The 21,031-nt window shown below is 40.8% G+C and overlaps 1 protein-coding gene across 7 annotated transcripts in view; it reads left to right on the top strand.

Annotated features, from left to right (window-relative positions):
* The window catches only part of C9orf72 (C9orf72-SMCR8 complex subunit), a 41,757-nt gene that overhangs the window by 11,856 nt on the left and 8,870 nt on the right, over nucleotides 1-21,031 (top strand). For 6 of the 7 annotated variants that reach the window (XM_075826499.1, XM_075826490.1, XM_075826537.1 and 3 more), the window contains exons 5-6: nucleotides 4,744-4,816; nucleotides 19,633-19,749. In XM_075826499.1, the coding sequence (XP_075682614.1) occupies nucleotides 4,744-4,816; nucleotides 19,633-19,749 (190 nt within the window). Of the gene's footprint in view, nucleotides 1-4,743; nucleotides 4,817-10,187; nucleotides 10,848-19,632; nucleotides 19,750-21,031 lie in introns of those variants that run through there. The other variant, XM_075826546.1, reaches the window with a different exon arrangement.

Here is a 21,031-nt window from a genome sequence, read left to right as displayed (position 1 = left end):
CTTCCACCACTCAGGATGGCAGGCTTAGGAGTGGGAGAGCCTATCACAGCCTGGCCAGACGGAGCTAGCTCCCGCCCTCTGTCTATTTATACCTGCCTTTCCTGTTCCTCCTTGCTTGTGATTCTTCTCTGTTGGTTTCCTGGCCCTGCTGCAGCTTCTTGAATTACTTGTCCCTGCTTCGTATTGACCCTGGCTTACTGACTACTCTTCTGCTCTGCGTTTGGTACCTCGTACACTCCTGGTTTGACTCGGCTTGTTCACTACTCTCCTGCTCTGCGTTTGGCACCTCGTACTCTCCTGGTTTGACTCGGCTCGTTTACTACTCTTGTTGCTCACGGTGTTGCCGTGGGCAACTGCCCCGTTTCCCTTTGTTCTGTGTTTCCTTGTCTGGTTGTCTGTCGTGCACTTACTGAGTGTAGGGACCATCGCCCAGTTGTACCCCGTCGCCTAGGACGGGTCATTGCAAGTAGGCAGGGACTGAGTGGCGGGTAGATTAGGGCTCACTTGTCTGTTTCCCTATCCCTGTCATTACACATGGTGTATGCTCTTTGTATTCTTATAAGCTGCCTCCATAACGATCATTGGTATTTTATAATAATAATAATAATTCAATATTGAGTGGACTGTCCACAGTACTAAACAAGTTCATAAACCTGCTCAAGTATCATTTTCCGTCTCTCTTGTTTACCCTGCCATTCTCTCTGACATGCTTTGAGCTCCCGTAGTTTTCTTGATGGTCGTCTGTGTATATTCAGAAGGCTTGCTCAGCATGGGCAATAGTGCTTGAAAGGTTCCCGTCAGCTTCACTTATTTTCTGAAAGTACAATCTTTGATAGCTCAATCAAAATAACAAGGTGCTTCGTTGCCAGGTACGCTACAGCCAGATGTCTAGTTTATTATCACTGAAAGCTGAAGCCATATTTAAAGGGGTTATCCCATGAATTTTTTTCATACCGAAAGTCCAAAATGTTAATGGCTGTTTTAATTTGCAGTGTGTCTAACATAAAAATAACACCTTGTCATTATTTTTTTTCTCTTTTGTTTCCATGTGTCTCCCTCGGTGCTTCTGCTATCTGTGCTGCTGCTAATCTGTGCTGCTGGGGGAGGGGTTTTGAGCACAATTTGTCCCCTTCCACCTCTGGCAGCAGACCATATAGTCCCTTCTTACTTCTTCTACAGATGAGTAACATAGGATCCAGAGTAGTGAAGATATATACTGTGTGACAACCGCAGTATGCACTCCCTTAGAAACAAATAAAATTATAATAAAATAAAACAATAAAGAAAGAGTGGGCATGTTCAGGGTTGTATCAGCTGTCAGGTTGCAGAGATTTACAGTCCTATTAAGCTGAGAAGGAGCCTACTCAGCTATACTGCTATGCTACCGCAGAGTCTCTGCTCCTTCCCTGATAAGCAGGCCAGAAAGCTCTTTCTATTGGCTGCTCTACACTATGCAGAGATCTGGCAATTGGGAGAGTGACTGAGCATGCATGTCCACCAGCACTCGGCTCATTAGGTGGACGTGCACATTGCTATACACTTTAAACACCAGGTGGCAGCATACTATGCAAGTAAATGTCATATTCTAACTCTTCACTGGATTGTTTTTTTAACAGCATGTAAATAGCAAACATTGTTATTTATGATCTATACAATGAAAATTATATTTAATGGTGGCATAACCACTTTATGAATATTTTGATTTATAAATACTTTAAATGTTTTTCATTATTTTTTAATTGTGAAATACATTTTTTTAGTAGACAGATAATAAGTACTCCTAAAACCATTTTTTACATCAGATCAATATTTGATACAGCAATCTTGAGCAGTTTTATAGGGAAATCAACTGGTAGGTTGTTGCTTGTCTCTTGGAAAACTAGTGACAGTGCTTCTGCAGGCTTGGCTGTCTCATATACTTTTGTCTTTGTAGGTAATCCCACACAGTCTCAATAATATTAAGATGAGAACTTAAGGCCCTATTACCCCGGCCGATTTTGGACTGTGCAGCGAGCGCCGATCAACAAAACAGCTCGTTGATCGGCACTCGTTTGCTCCTGTCACAAGGAGCTATGCATGGGGACTAGCGGTCGTTACTCTGATCCCTTGTCCCCATATCCTGTCGGCAGCACGTCTCCCTGTTTACACAGGGAGATGTGCTGCTGACGTCGATAATGTTTTACTTTTTTAAAATGGTACGATCAGCAGATGAATGAGTGTTTGCTCGTTCATCTGCTGATCGCTGTCCTGTTTACGCAGGGCAATTATTGGCAACGAGCGTTCTATGAACGACCGTTTGCCCGATAATTGCCCAGTGTGTAAAACCCCCTTAAGTGTAGGGCATACTAGCTGTTGCACAACCCGCTGGTCTTCTTTTTTTTTTTTTTTTTTTTTCTATGGCAATATTTTTGACTGTTTAGACTTAAATTCATTCTACAGCAGTGTAGATATATATCTGTGTGGTGGAATTGCATGTTAATTATTTTTCTGTTTTATTGGTTTATATGGTGACATCATGTTTCATGGCACTATACAATGTGGTACAGATTAGGTATGGGAGCATAAAGATATGTTTTGCGATTAAGTTTGGTGGGGCCATTTGAAATGTCCACCAGATGTATGCTTATAAAGTTGCATACATCTGTCATTGATTCCCATTGACAAAAAATAAAAAACGAGTTAATAAGTTACCAGTATGTATTAGCCAAACTTATGCCAAAATGACACTTGTTGTGGCGTATTTTTGGGTAATGAAAGTATATGAGCACGTGTTGGATGATTATGAGTATAGGACGAACATTCACCATAACGGTATAAATTTGAGCTGGGCATCAGCAAGGTGGGGAAGGGATAATAATGTGGATATTTATCATTATAATTAATTAATAGATCCTCTTTTGGCTGCAGAGGGACTTGAAATCCACTCTAAGGGTCAGTCCACACGGCGGATTTTGCTTGGCGAGTCCTACCGCAAAATCTGCCGCGGAATTGCTCCTCCTCCCATTTACTTCAGTGAAAGGTTCGGGCAGAATCCACCTGAAGATGGGGCAGGGCACTTCTTTTTCTTTCTAGCTGAAAAAAAACAGCTACCGGGAAACAGAAGTGTCTGGCTCCCATTGAACTGAATGGGAGGTGGAATTTTGCGGCGGAATCCGGCACAAAAATTTTGCCGAGTGAACATACACCTAGGCCTCTTTCACATGGCAGTATTTTGGAACAGTATTTGTAAGGCCTCATGGACACGAGTTCGGTCCGTGACTGCGTTTCGGACTCATTTCCCGGGCCGAACACAGTTCGGGGAGCCGGGCTCCTAGCATCATAGTTATATATGATGCTAGGCTCCCTGCCTCCCCGCGGGAATACTGTCCCGTACTGAAACATGTATATACGGAACGAACACGGTCGTGTGCATGGGGCCTAAGTCAAAACCAGGAGTGGAAAATAAACAAAGAAAAAGTATAATGGAAAGATTTGTACGTAGTCTGTGTTTTGGAATCACTCCTCGTTTTGGCTCACAAATACTCACAAAGAGCATAGTAAAAAAAATAAACATAATTGGTATCGCCGCAAAAGTTTTAACTATTACAATATATCATTATTTAACCTGCACGGTGTTTGCCTTAAAAAATAAAAAAAATAAAATTGTAAACGCCAGAATCGCTATTTTTTTGGTCACCTCATCTCCCACAAAAAATGAAATAAAAAAGGGATCAAAACGTTGCATGTACCCCAAAATGGTATCATTCAAAACTACAGCTTATCCCTCAAAAAATAATCCCTCATACCACTTAATCGACGGAAAAATAAAAAAGTTATGGCTCCCAGAATTTGGCAAAACAAAATAAATAAATACGTTTTACACTTACTTTTTTTTACTTGTAAAAGTAGTAAAATATAGAAAAAACTATATATATTTAGTATCGCCGTAATCGTATTGACCCGTAGAATAAAGATAACATTCTGTGTTAATTGTACAGTGAATTCCATAAAAACGAAGCGCAAAAAACAATGGAGGAATTGCTTGTTTTTTTTTCATTTTCTACTCCACAAATAATTTTTTTTCTAGTTTCCTAGTACATTATATGGCACAATAAATGGCGCTACGAAAAACTACAACTCGTCCCGCAAAAATCAAGCCCCCATAGGACTATATCGATGGAAAAATAAAAAAGTTATGGCTTTTGGAAAGTGGGGAGGAAAAAACGAAAATGAAAATCTGAAAGTTGTTTACAACGGGAAGGGGTTAATGTCTTTCATGGAAAATAGGATGTAGGACCTTCTGACAGGTCTATAAAGTTTCTGCTCTTATGACCAGCCCTGCTTTGGACAGTATGGTAGTGATGCCACATCTAGTAACATGTCTGTGTTGCGTTTTAGCCTTTTTATGTATTCTTGTGACACGAGTACCAGCTAACCTTCCTACAACTCCAGCACTTATGTGCTCACCATGTTATTATTTAAAGTTGGGTTTATTCTTTAATATGTTGTTCTGACAAAATACTATTTTTGTACCTCTTTTTTTTTTTTTTTGTCATTGCAACATTATGCATTACAGACTTTATTTACAAGGCATTTCTGCTGTGAGTAGTAAAAATGTGGAATTGAATGGATTGCACAGTATAGAGATATTCATAATTACTTGTACAAATAATTTTAGTATATATTGGGAGGTTGAGCCATTTCTGCTGTGCTGGGAAATACCAATCGTATATATATGTTTTTTTTTTTGTCTTTCATTGACAGTGCCATCAGCTCACATCTGCAGACTTGTGGTTGCTCTGTGGTGGTGGGTAGCAGTGCAGAAAAAGTAAATAAGGTAATTAACTCCATCAAGTCTTTTAATAATTGATACAATAACACTTCATCATGTAAAATCAATCAGGAATAACTATGACTTTTGGGTTCAGAGGAGGTTCTTCCAGATGTTTCTATGGCGTTCAGCAACAGATGCTGCTATATATAGAGCCGTATATTATGTCACATAATTGCATTACTGCATACAATTGTAGTAATCTGTCAGTTGTATATTCGTTCAAGATGGAAAATATTTCCTTTTACTGATGGCAAGCACAGATCTTAAAACAACGGCTGTCACACAGACCCATGTACTTCAATCGGGCCGTTCACACGACTGCTTCAACGGAGCATATAAGGGTCAGTGCTGAAATAGGACATATCCTATGTTTTTGCGGTTCACAAATTCCTCCATAGACTCTTTCTTTCAATAGCATTATTTATAAATTGATCTATGAGCAACGCTGTACTAAATAGTTTATAATTGTAGACACTGAAATGAACAGCAAATGACAGATGTATAAAGATTTGGGCAATTGCACCTATTTTACCAGGGTTCAGCTTAGAGGTCAGGTGAGTTCCATTCTTTACAGATTTAAAGGGAATGTGTTGCCAGCAAAACATGTTTGTTTTTTTTTTAGTTAAACATTTAGTGTGTAGGTGATTAAACATTGTTCAAATTTTTTTTATTTTTTTCACGAGTCAGGAAATATTATAAATTAGATTCTAATTTATAATATTTCCCAGCACTGGTCACTAGATGGAGCTATTCCCAAAATTGCAGCATTGCATGTGGTAAAGCAACCACATTGCTTTTTTCTGCAAAATTGGGAAAAAAGCACTCGCTCTAGTGAGCTCTCAGCATCCCCCCCTCCTTTATCCTGGCTAGTGCCGGGATAAACGAGGGGATTGAACGGTCTAACCTCCTAAACTGTGTGTCGCCATTTTTTGAGCTAACACACAGTGTAGTAGGTTTACATACAGTAGTAAACACACACAAACCCGAACATACATAGAAATCTCTTACCTGTTCCTGCCGCCGCGGCTCCCTCCGGCCCGTCCGCTCCGTCTGCTGCCGCTGGTCCAAGTGCACAAGTCCGGAAACCGCGACCGGAAGTAGTAATCTTACTGTCCGGCCGCGACTTCCGGTCCACAGGAAAATGGCGCCGGACGGCGCGCATTTCAAATTGGACTGTGTGGGAGCGGCGCATGCGCCGTTCCCACACAGACGGCGTACACAGAAGTGGATGGGACGGGCCCCGTTCGCAGTCCCTATGGGACTGTGACTGCCGAATTCCATGTCTGTATGTGTCGTTAATCGACACATACAGAAATGGAAAAAAAAATGGCAGCCCCCATAGGGAAGAAAAAGTGAAAAAATAGAAAAAAGTAACACACAAACACACAAATAAATAAAAACGTTTTTAATAAAACACTGACATAAAACTGACATGAAAAAATTTTTTTTTGTTAAACTCTTTCCTTTAACCCCTATCCGCACCAGGACGTAACTGTCCGTCGTTGCAGGAAGTTACTTCCCGCACGAGGACGTACAGTTACTGAGTTAATCCCGGTGCACACTGTCGGCGACAGTGTGCACCGGGAACCAGGAGGTCAGCTGTCGCCGACAGCTGACACTCCCCTCTTGCCGGCCAGCGGTCCTTTGCCGCTGATTTCGGCGCATTAACCCCTTAAATTCGGCGATCGGGTGCAATCGCCGAATTTTAGGGGTTTCTAACATATCGGCAGACCCCCGTCCGAAATCGCGGGGTCTGACGATAGTTAGTATGGCAAACGGAAGCCAAACAATGGCTTCCGGGTCTGCCATGGACAGAAGCCCATCAGGACCAACCTTCGGCTGGTCCTGATAGGCTTCCTGTCAGAGTGACAGAAAGTCACTGTGCCATTCCCGATGCACACTGTCGGCGACAGTGTGCATCGGGAACTTGGAGATCAGCTGTCCCCGACAGCTGACACTCTCCAGTGTTGCCGATCAGCGGCTCATCGCCGCTGATTTCGGCAATTAACCCGTTACATGCGGGGCTCGATTGCGATCTCCGCATGTAGCGGGTTTGTAGCGCATCAGCAGCCCCCATGCAATCGTGGGGGCTTCTGATGCTTGTGATGGCACCTGGGGGCCAGACAACGGCCCCCAGGTCTGCCATGTATGTCAGCCTATGAGGATCAGCCTCTGCTGATCCTCGTAGACCAACTGTCAGAGTGACTGTGACGTCACACTGACAGTTGGAATACATTACACTACCTAGGTAGTGTAATGTATTCTAGCAGCGATCAGAGCTGCAGGTCAAAAAAAGAAAGTGTAAAAAGTAAAAAAAAAAGTTAATAAACAAAAATATAAAGTGTAAAAAGTAAAAAAAAGTTAATAAAAATGTTTTATAAAAGTGTAAAAATAAAAGGTTTTGTTTTCCTATAATAAGTCATTTATTATAGGGAAAAAATGAAAACGTTAAAAAAAAGTACACATATTTGGTATCGCCGCGTTCGTAACGACCCAATCTATGAAACTATAATGTTAATTTTTCCGCACGGTGAACGCCGCAAACAAAATAAACTGAAAACGGTCAGCATCGCTATTTTTTGGTCACCACCCCTCCCAAGATATAGAATAAAAAGTGATCAAAAAGTTGCATTTACCCCAAAATGGTACCAATAAAAACTACAACCCGTCCCGCAAAAAACAAGACCTCCCACAGCTTTTTTGACGAAAAAATAAAAAAGTTACGGCTCAGAATAGCGTGTCCCAGAAAATAAATTATTTTATAGAAACTTCATTTTATTGTGCAAACGCTGCAAAACTTAAAAAAAACTATACACATATGGTATCGGCGTAATCGTACCGACCGGCAGAATAAATTAAAACGTAATTTATTGCGCACGGTGAACGCTGTAATAAATAAAGAATTTAAAGCGCCAAAATCGCTGTTTTTTGGTCACCCTAGCTCTAAAAAAGATCCTGAGGGGCCAAAATGCTCACTATACCCCTAGAAAAATTCCTTGAGGGGTGTAGATTCCAAAATAGGGTGACTTTTGGGGGGTTTCCACTGTTTTGGTCCCTCCGGGGCGTTGCAAACCCGACATGGCACTGAAAACCAATCCAGCAAAATCTGCTTCCAAAATCCAAAAGGCGCTCCCTCCCTTCTGAGCCCTGCTGTGGGTCCAAACATCAGTTTACGACCACATATGGGGTATTGCCGTAATCGGGAGAAATTGCTTTACAAATGTTGGGCGGCTTTTTCTCCTTTATTCCTTGTAAAAATGAAAAAATTCTATGTTTCCACAGAAAAATAGGTGATTTTCATCTTCACAGACTAATTCCACTAAAGTCTGCAAAAAAACTGTGGGGTCAAAATGCTAACTATACCCCTAGAAAAATGCCTTGAGGGGTGTAGTTTCCAAAATGGGGTCACTTTGGGGGGGTTTCGGCTGTTTAGGTACCACAAGACCTCCTCAAACCTGACATGGTGCCTAAAATATATTCCTAAAAAAAGGAGGCCCCGAAATCCACTAGGTGCTCCTTTGCTTCGGAGGCCTGTGTTTCAGTCCATTAGGACACTAGGGCCACATGTTGGATATTTCTAAAATCTGCAGAATCTGGGCAATAAATATTGAGATGCGTTTCTCTGGTAAAACCTTCTGTGTTACAGATTTTTTTTTATTACAAATGAATTTCGGCAAAAAAAATGAAATTTGTAAATTTCACCTCTACTTTGCCTTAATTCCTGTGAAACGCCTAAAGGGTTAAAATATTTTCTGAATGTGGTTTTGAATACCTTGAGGGGTACAGTTTTCAAAATGGGGTGATTTATGGGGACTTTCTAATATATAAGGCCCTCAAAGCCACTTCAGAACTGAACTGGTCCCTGAAAAAATAGCCTTTTGAAATTTTATTGAAAATATGAGAAATTGCTGCTAAAGTTCTAAGCCTCGTAACGTCCTCGAAAAATAAAAGTACGTGAAAAAAAATGATGCAAACATAAAGTAGACATATAGGAAATGGTAACTAGTAACTATTTTGTGTGGTATTACTATCTGTTTCACAAGCAAATACATTTAAGTTTAGAAAAATGCTAATTTTTGCAAATTTTTGCTAAAATTTGAAGTTTTTCACAAATAAATATTGAATTTATCGACCAAATTTTTTCACTAACATAAAGTACAATATGTCACGAGAAAACAATCTCAGAATCGCTTGGATAGGTAAAAGCATTCCGGAGTTATTACCACATAAAGTGACACATGTCAGATTTGAAAAAATAGGCTGTGTCCTGAAGGCCAAAACAGGCTGTGTCCTAAAGGGGTTAAATGGTTGTCCAGTTTAGAAAGCCCATGTTTATATACTCTATTAGGGAATTATAAGTTGATAGAGGGAGTGATTTAAAAAAAATACCTATTCAGGATTAAACCCTAATAAATTAAATCAGTGTATTACACGGTGCCGTCCAGGATCAATGTATGGGATAAAACGCGTCAGCCAATCAGCTACAAGTCAAATAGACAGGAGTCTTCACGCCATATCTGATCTAAGCATGACCCCATGCCACGCTGGTTACCATTTACCTTGACCGCAATTTGGGATGACCCACAACGTGTAAGTCGCTTGATAACCCTGCTATATCCCCTGCAACGGGAAGCGATTCTTGAACACTCAAAACAGGGCCCTGAGTGACTTTTGAAGCAGATTTCAAAAAGATAAGTACTATTTACCTTGAGGTGATGGCTGATACATACTGCATCTAAATAAGGAGTGTTCAAATATTTACCTATGTGAAATCGTGGCAAGTCGTTCACAACTGGAATTGTAAAATACTATAACAGACTATCTGACTGTCTTTAATAGTGGACGTCAATATATGAATCACGAGGTCAATACCCACTTCTTACAAATCGGCCTATTTGGGACTGTTCAATTTATATATTCTAATGCAGGAAACAAGATCCTGCTTTAACATTATCTTTGGACGTTCGTTTATTGTATAAAAGAAGCTAAAGATAATGTTCGCTGCACTTCCAAATAGGGAATTGATGCGCAATTCAACATACAGGGCTATTTGTATGGAAGAAGTGTTATCACTACATTTTATTTTTCATAGCATGAGGTGCACTGGTCAGGGAATACAGATAGATAGTCTTAACTTTATATACACTGTATGGACAAAAGTATTGGGACACGCCTCTTAATCATTGAAGTCAGGTGTTTCATTCAGTGCCATTACCACAGGTGTATAAAATCCAGCACCTAGCCATGCAGTCTGCCAGTACAAACATCTGGGAAAGAATGGGTCATTGTAAAGAGCTCACTGAATTCCAGCGTGGTACTGTAATAGGATGCCACCGTTGCAATAAGTCAACTCGTAACATTTCTTCCCTCCTAGATATTCTATGATCAACTGTGAGTGATATTATTACAAAGTGGAAACATTGAGGAACCACAGCAACTCAGCCACGAAGTGCAGACCACGTAAAATTACAGTGCAGGGTCAGTGAGTGCTGAGGTGCATAAAACACTCTTCTGACAATAACTGCAGAGCTTCAAACCTCCTCTGGCATTAACATCCGCGCTAAAACTGTGACACAGACTTTTCATAGCATGGGCTTCCATGGTTGAGCAACTGCATGCAAACCTTATATCACCAAGCACAATGCCAATCGTCGGATGGAGTATTGTAAAGCACACCCGCCACCTCTGGATTAGTGGAATCATATTCTGTGGAGTGACGAACTATACCCTTTTCTATCTGGCAGTCTGATGGACGCATCTGAGATTGGAAAATTACCTGACATTCTGCAAGCCAAGACATTTTAGACAATTGTAGCTTTCGACTTTGTGAGAACACTTTGGGGAAGGCCTTTTTTCTGTTCCAGCATGACTGTGCCCCAGTGCACAAAGCAAGGTCCATAAAGGCATGGTTGGGTGAGTTTGGTGTGGCAGAACATGACTGGCCCTCACAGCGCCCTGACTTCAAACCCAACAAACAACTTTGGGATGAGCTAGAATGGAGATTGCGCGCCAGGCCATCTCGTCCAACATCTGTGTCTGACCTCACAAATGCTCACAAATGCTCTTCTGGATGAATGGGAAAAAATTCCTAGACACTTAAAAGTCTTGAATCCCTCTCAGAAGAGTGGAAGCTGTTTTAACTGCAGAGGGGGGGGGGGGGGTGACCGTTCCATAATAATGCCTATGGATTTAGAATGGGATTTATAAAAGCCCCTGTAGGTTTAATGTGTGGGTGTCCCAATGCCTTTGTCGATATACTGTATGCATGCACTGCTTTTTGTATTTTGAATTAGAGGGCAATTGCCTGGGAAATAGTATTTATAGAGATAAAATTATTATTTTTTTATTTAAATTTACAAAGCAAATATCACACATTATCAATCAATATGACCAAAAAAAATACCTGACAAAATACAGTATACAAAAATAAACCCATCCCCCCCCCCCCCTACCCACATCATCAGCAGCCAGGGGAAAAAATGAGAGATCTTAAATTATTACATCTTAGCTAATTCAAAAATGGTGTCGTCCAGATCTTCCACAGATTGTTAGCCCGTTAGTGACCGGCCCATCGTGTTTCTACGTCGGTCACTAACAGGCCTTATTCCGATGCCATAGACTTTTTACGTCGCGGCATCGGAATAAGTTTGCAGAGCAGGGAGCTGTCAAATCTCCCTGCTCTCAGCTGCTAGAGGCAGCTGAGGGCTGGGAGCGTCCCTGCTCCGCCGTGTGAGATCGGTATTAGTATCGATCTCACCCGTTTAACCCCTCAGATGCGGTGCTCAATAGCGAGCACCGCATCTGAGTGGTTTTGGAGAGAGGGAGGGAGCTCCCTCTCTCCCCCACCGACACCCGGCGATACGATCGCCGAGTGTCTGTGTCTCTAATGGCAGCCGGGGGTCTAATAAAGGCCCCCAGGCTGCCTGGAGTGAATGCCTGCTAGATTATTGCCGCAGGCATGACCTAGCAGATGCCTGTCCGTTTTAACCGGACAGGCAGTAATACACTGCAATACAAAAGTATTGCAGTGTATTATAAATGCGATCGCATATTATAGTCCCCTAATGGGACTAGTAAAAAAGTGAAAAAAAAGTTTAATAAAGTTAATTTAAAAAAAAATGTGAAAAAAAACGAAAAACCCAGCTTTTCCCCTTACAAAATGCTTTACTATTAAAAAAACAAAATAAAGTTTAAAAAGTTACACATATTTGGTATCGCCGCGTCCGTAACGACCCCGACTATAAATCTATTACATTATTTAACCCGCACGGTGAACGCCGTAAAAAAATAATAATAAAAAACTATGGAAAAATTGCTGTTTTCTGTGAATACGGACTTTAAAAAAATGTAATAAAAAGTGATCAAAAAGTCACATCTACTCCAAAATGGTACCAATAAAAACTACAAGTCGTCCCGCAAAAAAAAAGCCCTCATACAACCGCATCGGCGAAAAAATAAAAACGTTACGGCTCTTCAAATATGGAGACACAAAAACAAATAATTTAGAAACAAAAGCGTTTTTACTGTGTAAAAGTAGTAAAACATACAAAAACTATACAAATTTAGTATCGTTGCAATCGTAACAACCCGCTGAATAAAGTTATTGTGTTATTTATACCACACGGTAAACGGCGTAGATTTAGGACGCAAAAAAGAGTGGAGAAATTTCAGATTTTTTTTCTATTCCCCCCCCCCCAAAAAAAAGTTAATAAAAGTTAATCAATAAATAATATGCACCTAAAAATGGTGCTATTAAAAAATACAACTTGTCCCGCAAAAAACAAGGCCTTATACAGCTATGTCGACGCAAAAATAAGAAGGTTATAGCTCTTGGAATGTGACGATTGAAAAACGTAAAAAATAGCTTGGTCATTAAGGTCCAAAATAGGCTGGTCATTAAGGGGTTAAAGAGCACAGATTCGCGGAGCTTAACAACAATAGTAATCTTATTCAGAAGATATATCCAGGAAGAAACTAACAAGGTTTATGCCTTTTCCAGTTTTGAAATATTACTTTTTTAACCAGAAGACTCAATAAGACTATCTTGTTTTGCTCAGCCTGCCCACTCAGACATACATCTGAGCCTAGAAATGCCATCGAATCGGATCTGCAGCAACTTTAACCCCTTAAGGACACGGCCAATTTTGGCCTTGAGGACAGAGCAATTTTTTTTCGATTTCGCTCTTTGCATCCCGACGCTCATAACTCTTTTATTTTTTGTACGACGTAGTTGTATGAGACTATGTTTTTTGTGGAACGAGTTGTACTTTATGTACGTACCATTTTTTGGTACAAATACATTATCGTTTAATTTCTATAAATTTTTATTTGGCCGAAATTGCTGAAAAAAAGCAGTTCCGCTGCAGTTTTAATATATTTTTTTTACACCATACACCGATCATCATAAATAATGTTATACATTTGTTGTACAGGTTGTTACAGTCGGGGCGATACCAAATATGTCTATATTATTTCATGTTTTGGGACTTATATTTTAAAAAGTTTATTTATTATAAAAAAATGTGTTTCTGTGTATTATTTTACTTTTTATTTATTTATCATAATTTTTTTTTTTACATTCATTTAACTTTTTTTTTTAATCCCATAAAGGGATTTATCATTTTGATTTTGTAACTGTAATGTACTGGCATAGATCTATATGCCAATACATTAGCCTGTTACTGATTGTACACAGGCAGTTGTTAGGGCATACCTCAGTATGCCCTAATAACAGGAAATATATTCAGACAGCCCTGGGGTCCTTCAATGGACCCTGGGCTGTATGGCCATACAAGTTATGGGCTTTGATCGCGTCACAGTTATCTTCTGTGACGCGATCAAAGTGCAGTCCCCCCTCGAACGCCGCGATCAGCTTTCATTGCGGCGTTCAAAGGGTTAACAGCGGAGAGATGTTTCTCTCCGCTGTCAGAGCGGGGCCGTGTCGGTGTATTACAGCCGTTGCCCCGCTCTCGATCGAGCGCAGAGACGGCTGTCACACAGGACGAGAATACTCGTCCTAATGCGCAAAGTACTCGCCGCTCAGGACGAGCATTCTCGTCCTGTGTCGGCAACCAGTTAATATTGAAACTTAAAGACAAGTAGGATACAATTTTCTGCCAGAATCGATGCAAATAAATGTATGACTTTTTTTGTATACCTAATGTGTGCTGAATATATCCTGGAATATTATTATTATTTTTTTATCCTTTTTTCTAAATAGAGGGGGTCTTCTACTCAGGAGCCCTATCTTTTGGTTAGGGTGGTGACCGGTTACAAAAGCATCTTTCTGTGGAGCACCTGTCCTGCATTACACAGACATTTCATTGAGATTTAAATGAGAACTATGTAATGCTTAGATTCCTCTGGAACTAACTTCCCTGCCTCTGATGCCGACCAATCAGTGCAAGGCAGCTTAAGGGTAGTTCACTCCCCGTTGGCTAACTACAGCAAATTAGCATATAGGGAGCAAACATAACAGTGGGCCATATCTCTGGCACGGGGCTGGAATCCGGACGATAGCACTATTATATGACCTAGTGACAAGTCCTCTTTAAAGTGTAACTAAACGTTCGACAAAATTCTGACTTTTGTCATAGTGACATGTCAGATGTTTTGATTGGTGGGGGTCCTAGCACTGAGACTCCCACCAATCTCTAAAACGAAGCGGCAGAAGCGTTCAGCCGCTTAGTTTTTGTTTGTTTTTTTCCGGAAATAAATGTATCAAAGTACGGGCTCAATAGAAAGTCTATGAGCCCGTACTCCGATACATCGGCTTTCCGGAAAACAGCCAAACTGAAACAAAGCGGCTGAGCGCTCACACGAGCACTTCTGCCGCTTAGTTTTAGCGATTGACGGGGGTCTCAGTGCTCGGACCCCCACCAATCAAAACTTCTGACATAACACTATGACATGTCAGAAGTTTGGCGAACGTTTAGTTACCCTTTATAGGCTATGGAAAACTTTTGATGTCTTTTTTTTTTTTTGTTTGTTTTTTGTTCGGGTTACATGAGATGTCAGAGGTGTTCCGCAGTTTCTATGTACAGTTGATACATAGAAGCTGCAGAACAGAAACAAAGGAAATGTTTTAATGAAATTGTATATTAGAAAGGTGTCTATTTTTGGCAAAATACATACATTATATAAAAAAGGCATCAAGGGTTTCCAAAGCCTTTAGGTATACAGTTATGCATTTCTTATATTTTATCATGCACTATTTTAACTAAACACTGTAAACTAAAATAAGAAACTCCAGATGGTGTATCTCAGCTGTAGTCTGCATGTTAACCACAGGTAAACTACCATTTATGCAGCCATTCACACGTAGTATGACTACAACTAGTGCACTCACACTGTCTAAACTACATGAAGTCTTTCAAACTTTAAAAAAATAATTGAAAAGCAATTGCTCTCCTATAATCCCCTTACCTACTCTAAAACCTTTCAGTCCTTTTCATGTGTGATAATCTGCTTGCAGTTCAGGACAGTGCCAGAGTAGTCCTACAGCATGGGGCAGTCCTGACATTTGAAGTGTATCAAGGTCAGGAATAATGATATTACTGTATAACATGATTAATAGTGATTATCTGAACATTCTCTCTCTCTTAGGTCAGTTAGGATCATTACTATATTTCAAGAATGTGAAATGTCAGAATAATACTAGACAACATGATTTAATTTCTTTCATCTCATTCTCAGTAGCTCAGAAGTTTATATACACCGAGTTGACTGTAAATAGCTTAGAAAATTCGAGAAAACTATGTTAAAATGATATGAAAGTTTAAACACCATGGGACCAGGCAGCCATCCTACTGTTCAGGAAAAAGACTCAGTCTGTCTCCTAGAAACAAACTTACTGTGGTGCGACAAATACAAATCAATCCAAGAACTGCAGCGAACGACCTTGTGAAGATGCTGGAGAAAACCAGTACAAAAGTATCTATATCCACAGTAAATTTGGTCTTATACCGACATGACCTGAAAGGCTACCTAGAAAAGAAGCAGCCACTGCTCCAAAACAGCCATAAAAAAGCCTGGCTACAGTTTGCAACTGCACATGGGGACAAAGATCTTACTTTTTGGGGGAAATGTCTTCTGGTCTGATGAAACAAAAGTGGAAGTGTTTGGCCATAATGACCATGGTTCTGTATGGAGGAAAAAGGGGGAGGCTTGCAAGCCTAAGAACACCATCCCAACTGTGAGGCAGCATCATGTTGCCAGGATGCTTTGCTGTAGGAGGAACTGGTGCACTTAAAGAGGCTCTGTCACCAGATTTTGCAGCCCCTATCTGCTATTGCAGCAGATAGGCGCTGCAATGTAGATTACAGTAACGTTTTTATTTTTAAAAAAACGAGCATTTTTGGCCAAGTTATGACCATTTTTGTAGTTATGCAAATGAGGCTTGCAAAAGTCCAAGTGGGCGTGTATTATGTGCGTACATCGGGGCGTTTTTAATACTTTTACTAGCTGGCCGTTCTGATGAGAAGTATCATCCACTTCTCTTCAGAACGCCCAGCTTCTGGCAGTGCAGACACAGCGTGTTCTCGAGAGATCACGCTGTGTCGTCACTCACAGGTCCTGCATCGTGTCGGCACCAGAGGCTACAGTTGATTCTGCAGCAGCATCAGCGTTTGCAGGTAAGTAGCTACATCGACTTACCTGCTAACGCCAATGCTGCTGCAGAATCAACTGAAGCCTCTGGTGCCGGTGTCCTCGCTCGTCTGACATGATGCAGGACCTGTGAGTGACGTCACAGCGTGATCTGCCAGAAGCTGGGCGTTCTGAAGAGAAGAGGATGTTACTTCTCATCAGAGCGCCCAGCTAGTAAAAGTATTAAAAACGCCCGATGTACGCACCTAATACACGCCCACTTGGACTTTTACTTTTAAACACACCCACTTGGGACTTTTGCAAGCCTCATTTGCATAACTACAAAAATGGTCATAACTTGGCCAAAAATGCTCGTTTTTTAAAAATAAAAACGTAACTGTAATCTACATTGCAGCGCCGATCTGCTGCAATAGCAGATAGGTGTTGCAAAATCTGATGACAGAGCCTCTTTAAAAAGAAAAAAATAGATGGCATTATAAAGAAGGAAAATTATGTGGAGATTTTGAAGTAACATTTTAAGACATCACCTAGGAAGCTTGGGTGCAAATGGGTCTTCCAAATGGACAATGACCCCAAGCATACTACCAAATTTGTGGTTAATATATAACAAAGTGAAGGTAATGAAGTGGCCATCATAAAGCCCTGACTTTGATCCCATAGAAAATTTATGGAAAAAGCATGTGCGAGCAAGGAGGCCTACAAACTTAACTGTTACTCCGGTTCTGTCAGGAGGAATGAGCAAAAATTCCAGCAAATTATTGTGAGAAGATTGTGGAAGACTACCCAAAACGTTTGATCCAAAAGTTAGACAATTTAAAGGCAATGCTACCAAATACTATCCACGAGTATGTAAACTTCTGAGCCACTGGAAATGTAATGAAAGAAATAAAAGCTGAAAAAAATCATGTGTTCTAGTATTATTCTGACATTCCACGTTCTTGAAATATAAGAGTGATCCCAACTGCCCTAAGAGAGGGAATGTGTATTCGGATTAAATGTTAGAAATTGTGAAAAACTGAGTTTTAACGAACGTGGCTAAGGTATGTAAACTTAGGACTCCAACTGTATGTATTTTTTTTGCGGGGGTGGGTTTAGAACTACATGTTAAGTGGATGGGTAAATCAGCGTTTTGAATTGCCCCTACATTATAGCGGATCTGTCATCTGAACATGCTGCCCTATGGAAGGGCATGCTTCTTTCAAGGACCGTTCCACTCTCCTATTAGCCCACCCGGCAAAAAAAAAAAATATATATATTGTGCCGTTTGGTTAACGGGAGCGAACTAAGAATACAGTGGTTGGTTATACATAGCAGCCAGCCATTAATCACTGTGAAGAGGGCAAGGAATGGTGCTCTCCTCATGAATAGACTGGCCTACATATAAAGCATTATTCACACAAGTGTGTCTGATTTGCATCTGCAAAAAAACAGGCCTTTTTCATGAAAATGGGTGTCAGCGTGGTTTCTCGGTGTCATACGTTTTTCTCATCCGTGCTTCTCCTCAGTAAATCTCACCCCAGTGTTGGATTCTCAGCTAACTCATCATTACTGCTGTATAATGTCCTCCATGCTGCTGCAGCTTCTATATACACTCCTCAAGTTTGAAATTGCAACACCAAGAAGGAAAAGTTTTAGAATTCTAAAAATCACAGAATAAATAGACATGTTTTAGATATGCAAATGATAAAAAAAAATGTAAACAAAATATTGCAAACATCTTTTTGATTTTTTTTTTTCAGTATTGAGTATGAGCGGCACGTGCGGAAATGCACGCACTTACACGCCTTGGCATGCTATCAATGAGGTTATTTATGGTTGTCTAAGGAATGTTATGCCAGGCTGAATGCACTTGGGCATGCAAATCGTCACAATTGGCTACTGGCAGCTCCCTTTGCAATTTCCGACCAATGATGTCCCAGATATGCTCGATGGGAGACAAGTCCGGAGACGCTGCAGGCCATGGTAGCACATTTAGGCCATGCAGACTGCTCCAGTAGCACGAGCAAAATGCGGCCCGGCGTTGTCTTGTTGAAAAATGGCCGTACCACTGGTTCCACGACCAATCAATGTAACACCGAGTTGTTAGCGTACCTGAAATGAGGACTAGAGGGTTGTAAGGCTATAGTATATTATGCCACACCGTAATCCCCGGGGTAGGACCGGTGTGACGTTCCCTTGTGAAGGCCTCTTCATAGCGTTGCCCACGTGATCTCCAGACCAATCTATGGCTATCATTGCGTCCAAGACAAAAGCGGGGCTGAGGAGGATAGACCTCCAGTCCAGCCTCCATTGGCATCTTGCTGTGCATCATGATAGCCTCTGAGAGTGGTGGCGTGTGGTCAATGGAACACCTGTAGCTGGACGTCTGGCTCGTAGCCAAATGTCCTGCAAACGCCTTCTGGTGGTTTGTGTAGATGCTGCATGAGATCCGTCCGTGCAGAAGTTCGCCTTCGCACACCTCTTACTGTCATTCCCTTTCATTGTTGTTCTCCGAACCTCTGGGACACGCAACGTTGAACAGTGCTGACAACTCTTCCAAGGCGCGTAGCGATCTGCAGCAGTGATAAACTGAGGTCTTTCAGTTCAAGGATTTTGTCCCTCTCAGTTTGCGACAAGTGGCGATAACTGACACGTGGATGTGCGATGACTCGTGTTCAATCATCCCACACCACTTGATCCGACTGTTGAGGTTTCATGTGGCTAAAAAACTTTGCTTCCAATCTGGCTTTTTATACCCTTCCCACATGCCACAGATTAGAGCTAGGTGCTTGAAGATTTGATCATTTGCAGATCTTAGCGACACCTGCTACTTCCTCGATTTTCATAACCTTACGGCTTGCCCTTCTTGGTGTTGCAATCTCAATGTTGAGGAGTGTGTGTATGTGATAGATAGAGATAGGAGAGCAGTATTCTCCTCTTCTATGTTTACTGTGTATAGAAGACATGATAGCAGTTAGACTCTTCCCACTAGCTCAGAGACAACTGAGAATTCGAGCCTGCAGAGTAGAAAACTGCTAAATAATGCAGATTACAAGTTATATAATGGCTGGAAATAGTGTTATTCCTCATGTACACACATATGACCGCTTATTCTGAAAAGTCACCTGAAATGTTATGTACGCTTTAAAGTAAATTAGATTAACTTCTAGTAATGTGGATGTGTTGATGCATTAAATAGTATATTTTCTTTTCTTTTTTTCACTTTGGTAAAGATGGTGAGGACACTTTGCCTCTTTCTTTGTCCCGCAGAGCGTAAATGCTCACGACTGTGTAGATCTGAGTCATCGTTCAAGTATGAATCTGGTCTGTTCGTTCAAGGGCTCCTTAAGGTCAGTCTATGTAGACCTAAATGTATCAGCCCAGAACTCTCATAAGATTATAGTTTTATTGCATGTTCTGGATTTTTACTTGCTGATTAGTGGACTTGTCAAAAGTTCTACTTATGCTACACCTTTGATACACAACAGGGTCTCTACGAGTTTAGAAAAATATGGTTGTTTTTTTTTTTTCTAGTACCAGTGGCTTTTGTCCACAGGCTGTGTATTATTGCAGCTTAGTTTTTCTAATCCCATATAATCCCTTTAAATGTTTATTTTTGCATCACAGTTGCAGAATATGATTGTCATGAATTAAGGACATATAAAATAGTGTGTATGTATATATCTGTGTGTGTCTATATATATATATATATATATATATATATATATATATATTAGATACTTGCAGCTTAGAGATTGTGCTATGCTGCTATATGAGAAGGGAAACCAACCTGCTTTGAGTTGCCCCTCACGTGTAAGGGTGTGTTCACATGGAATCTGTACGAAGCAGAAGAATACGAGGCTGTTTTCAAGAGGAAGCAGCCACTGAAAACCAGCCGTTTTTTAGGTGGATTTGCCAAAAGATTTTTGTAGTGTTTCTTGGCATTGTGTATAGGAAATGCTCAAAATCTGCCTCAAGAAGTGACATGCAATTCTTTTTGATGAGGCGTAATACGCATGAAAAAACTCTGTATGGACAATACCCTAAATGTGTGGCCTGCAAAATTGAATCCTGTACACTCACAGCCCATTGCATTGCACAAATCGCCCTAAATATGAAAATAACGATCACTGAAAAATTGTGGATTTGTATCCACTTTATAATACACTTATCACTAAATGATTTGTGGATGAAAAAATAAAATGTAACTTTTAATAAGTATGCGTTAAAATAATAGTGACACCCAGTGCTTTCACAATTGTGACTGATATTCAATCACAGACAGCTTGAGGACTGATTACTGGGGTACAGTCTTTATGACCCTAGCACTCAATTGGCTAATGCACCCAGAAGGTACACTGTGTCCCTGCTGTCAGCTGTCTGAATTGTACACACAAACCCCACGTCATCAGGTCTCTGATAGGCCCGATGTACATGTGGGTGAGTCACGTTTGTTTTGGCTCTCTGTGCCGAGCATTTCAGGGTCTTCGCAGCTATAGCAACGAGTACACGCTCCCGGCCGCTTCGTCATCTCACACACCTACATGTACGTCAGGCCTATCCGAGACCTGATGACGTGGGGTTTGATGGCATGCGGGGGGCGTGGCTTCATCTTTATATAGTAGTTCAGGC

The sequence above is a fragment of the Rhinoderma darwinii genome, chromosome 1 (genome assembly GCF_050947455.1).
Source record: "Rhinoderma darwinii isolate aRhiDar2 chromosome 1, aRhiDar2.hap1, whole genome shotgun sequence".
NCBI lineage: Eukaryota > Metazoa > Chordata > Amphibia > Anura > Rhinodermatidae > Rhinoderma > Rhinoderma darwinii.
This window is presented reverse-complemented; position numbering and strand designations above follow the sequence as displayed.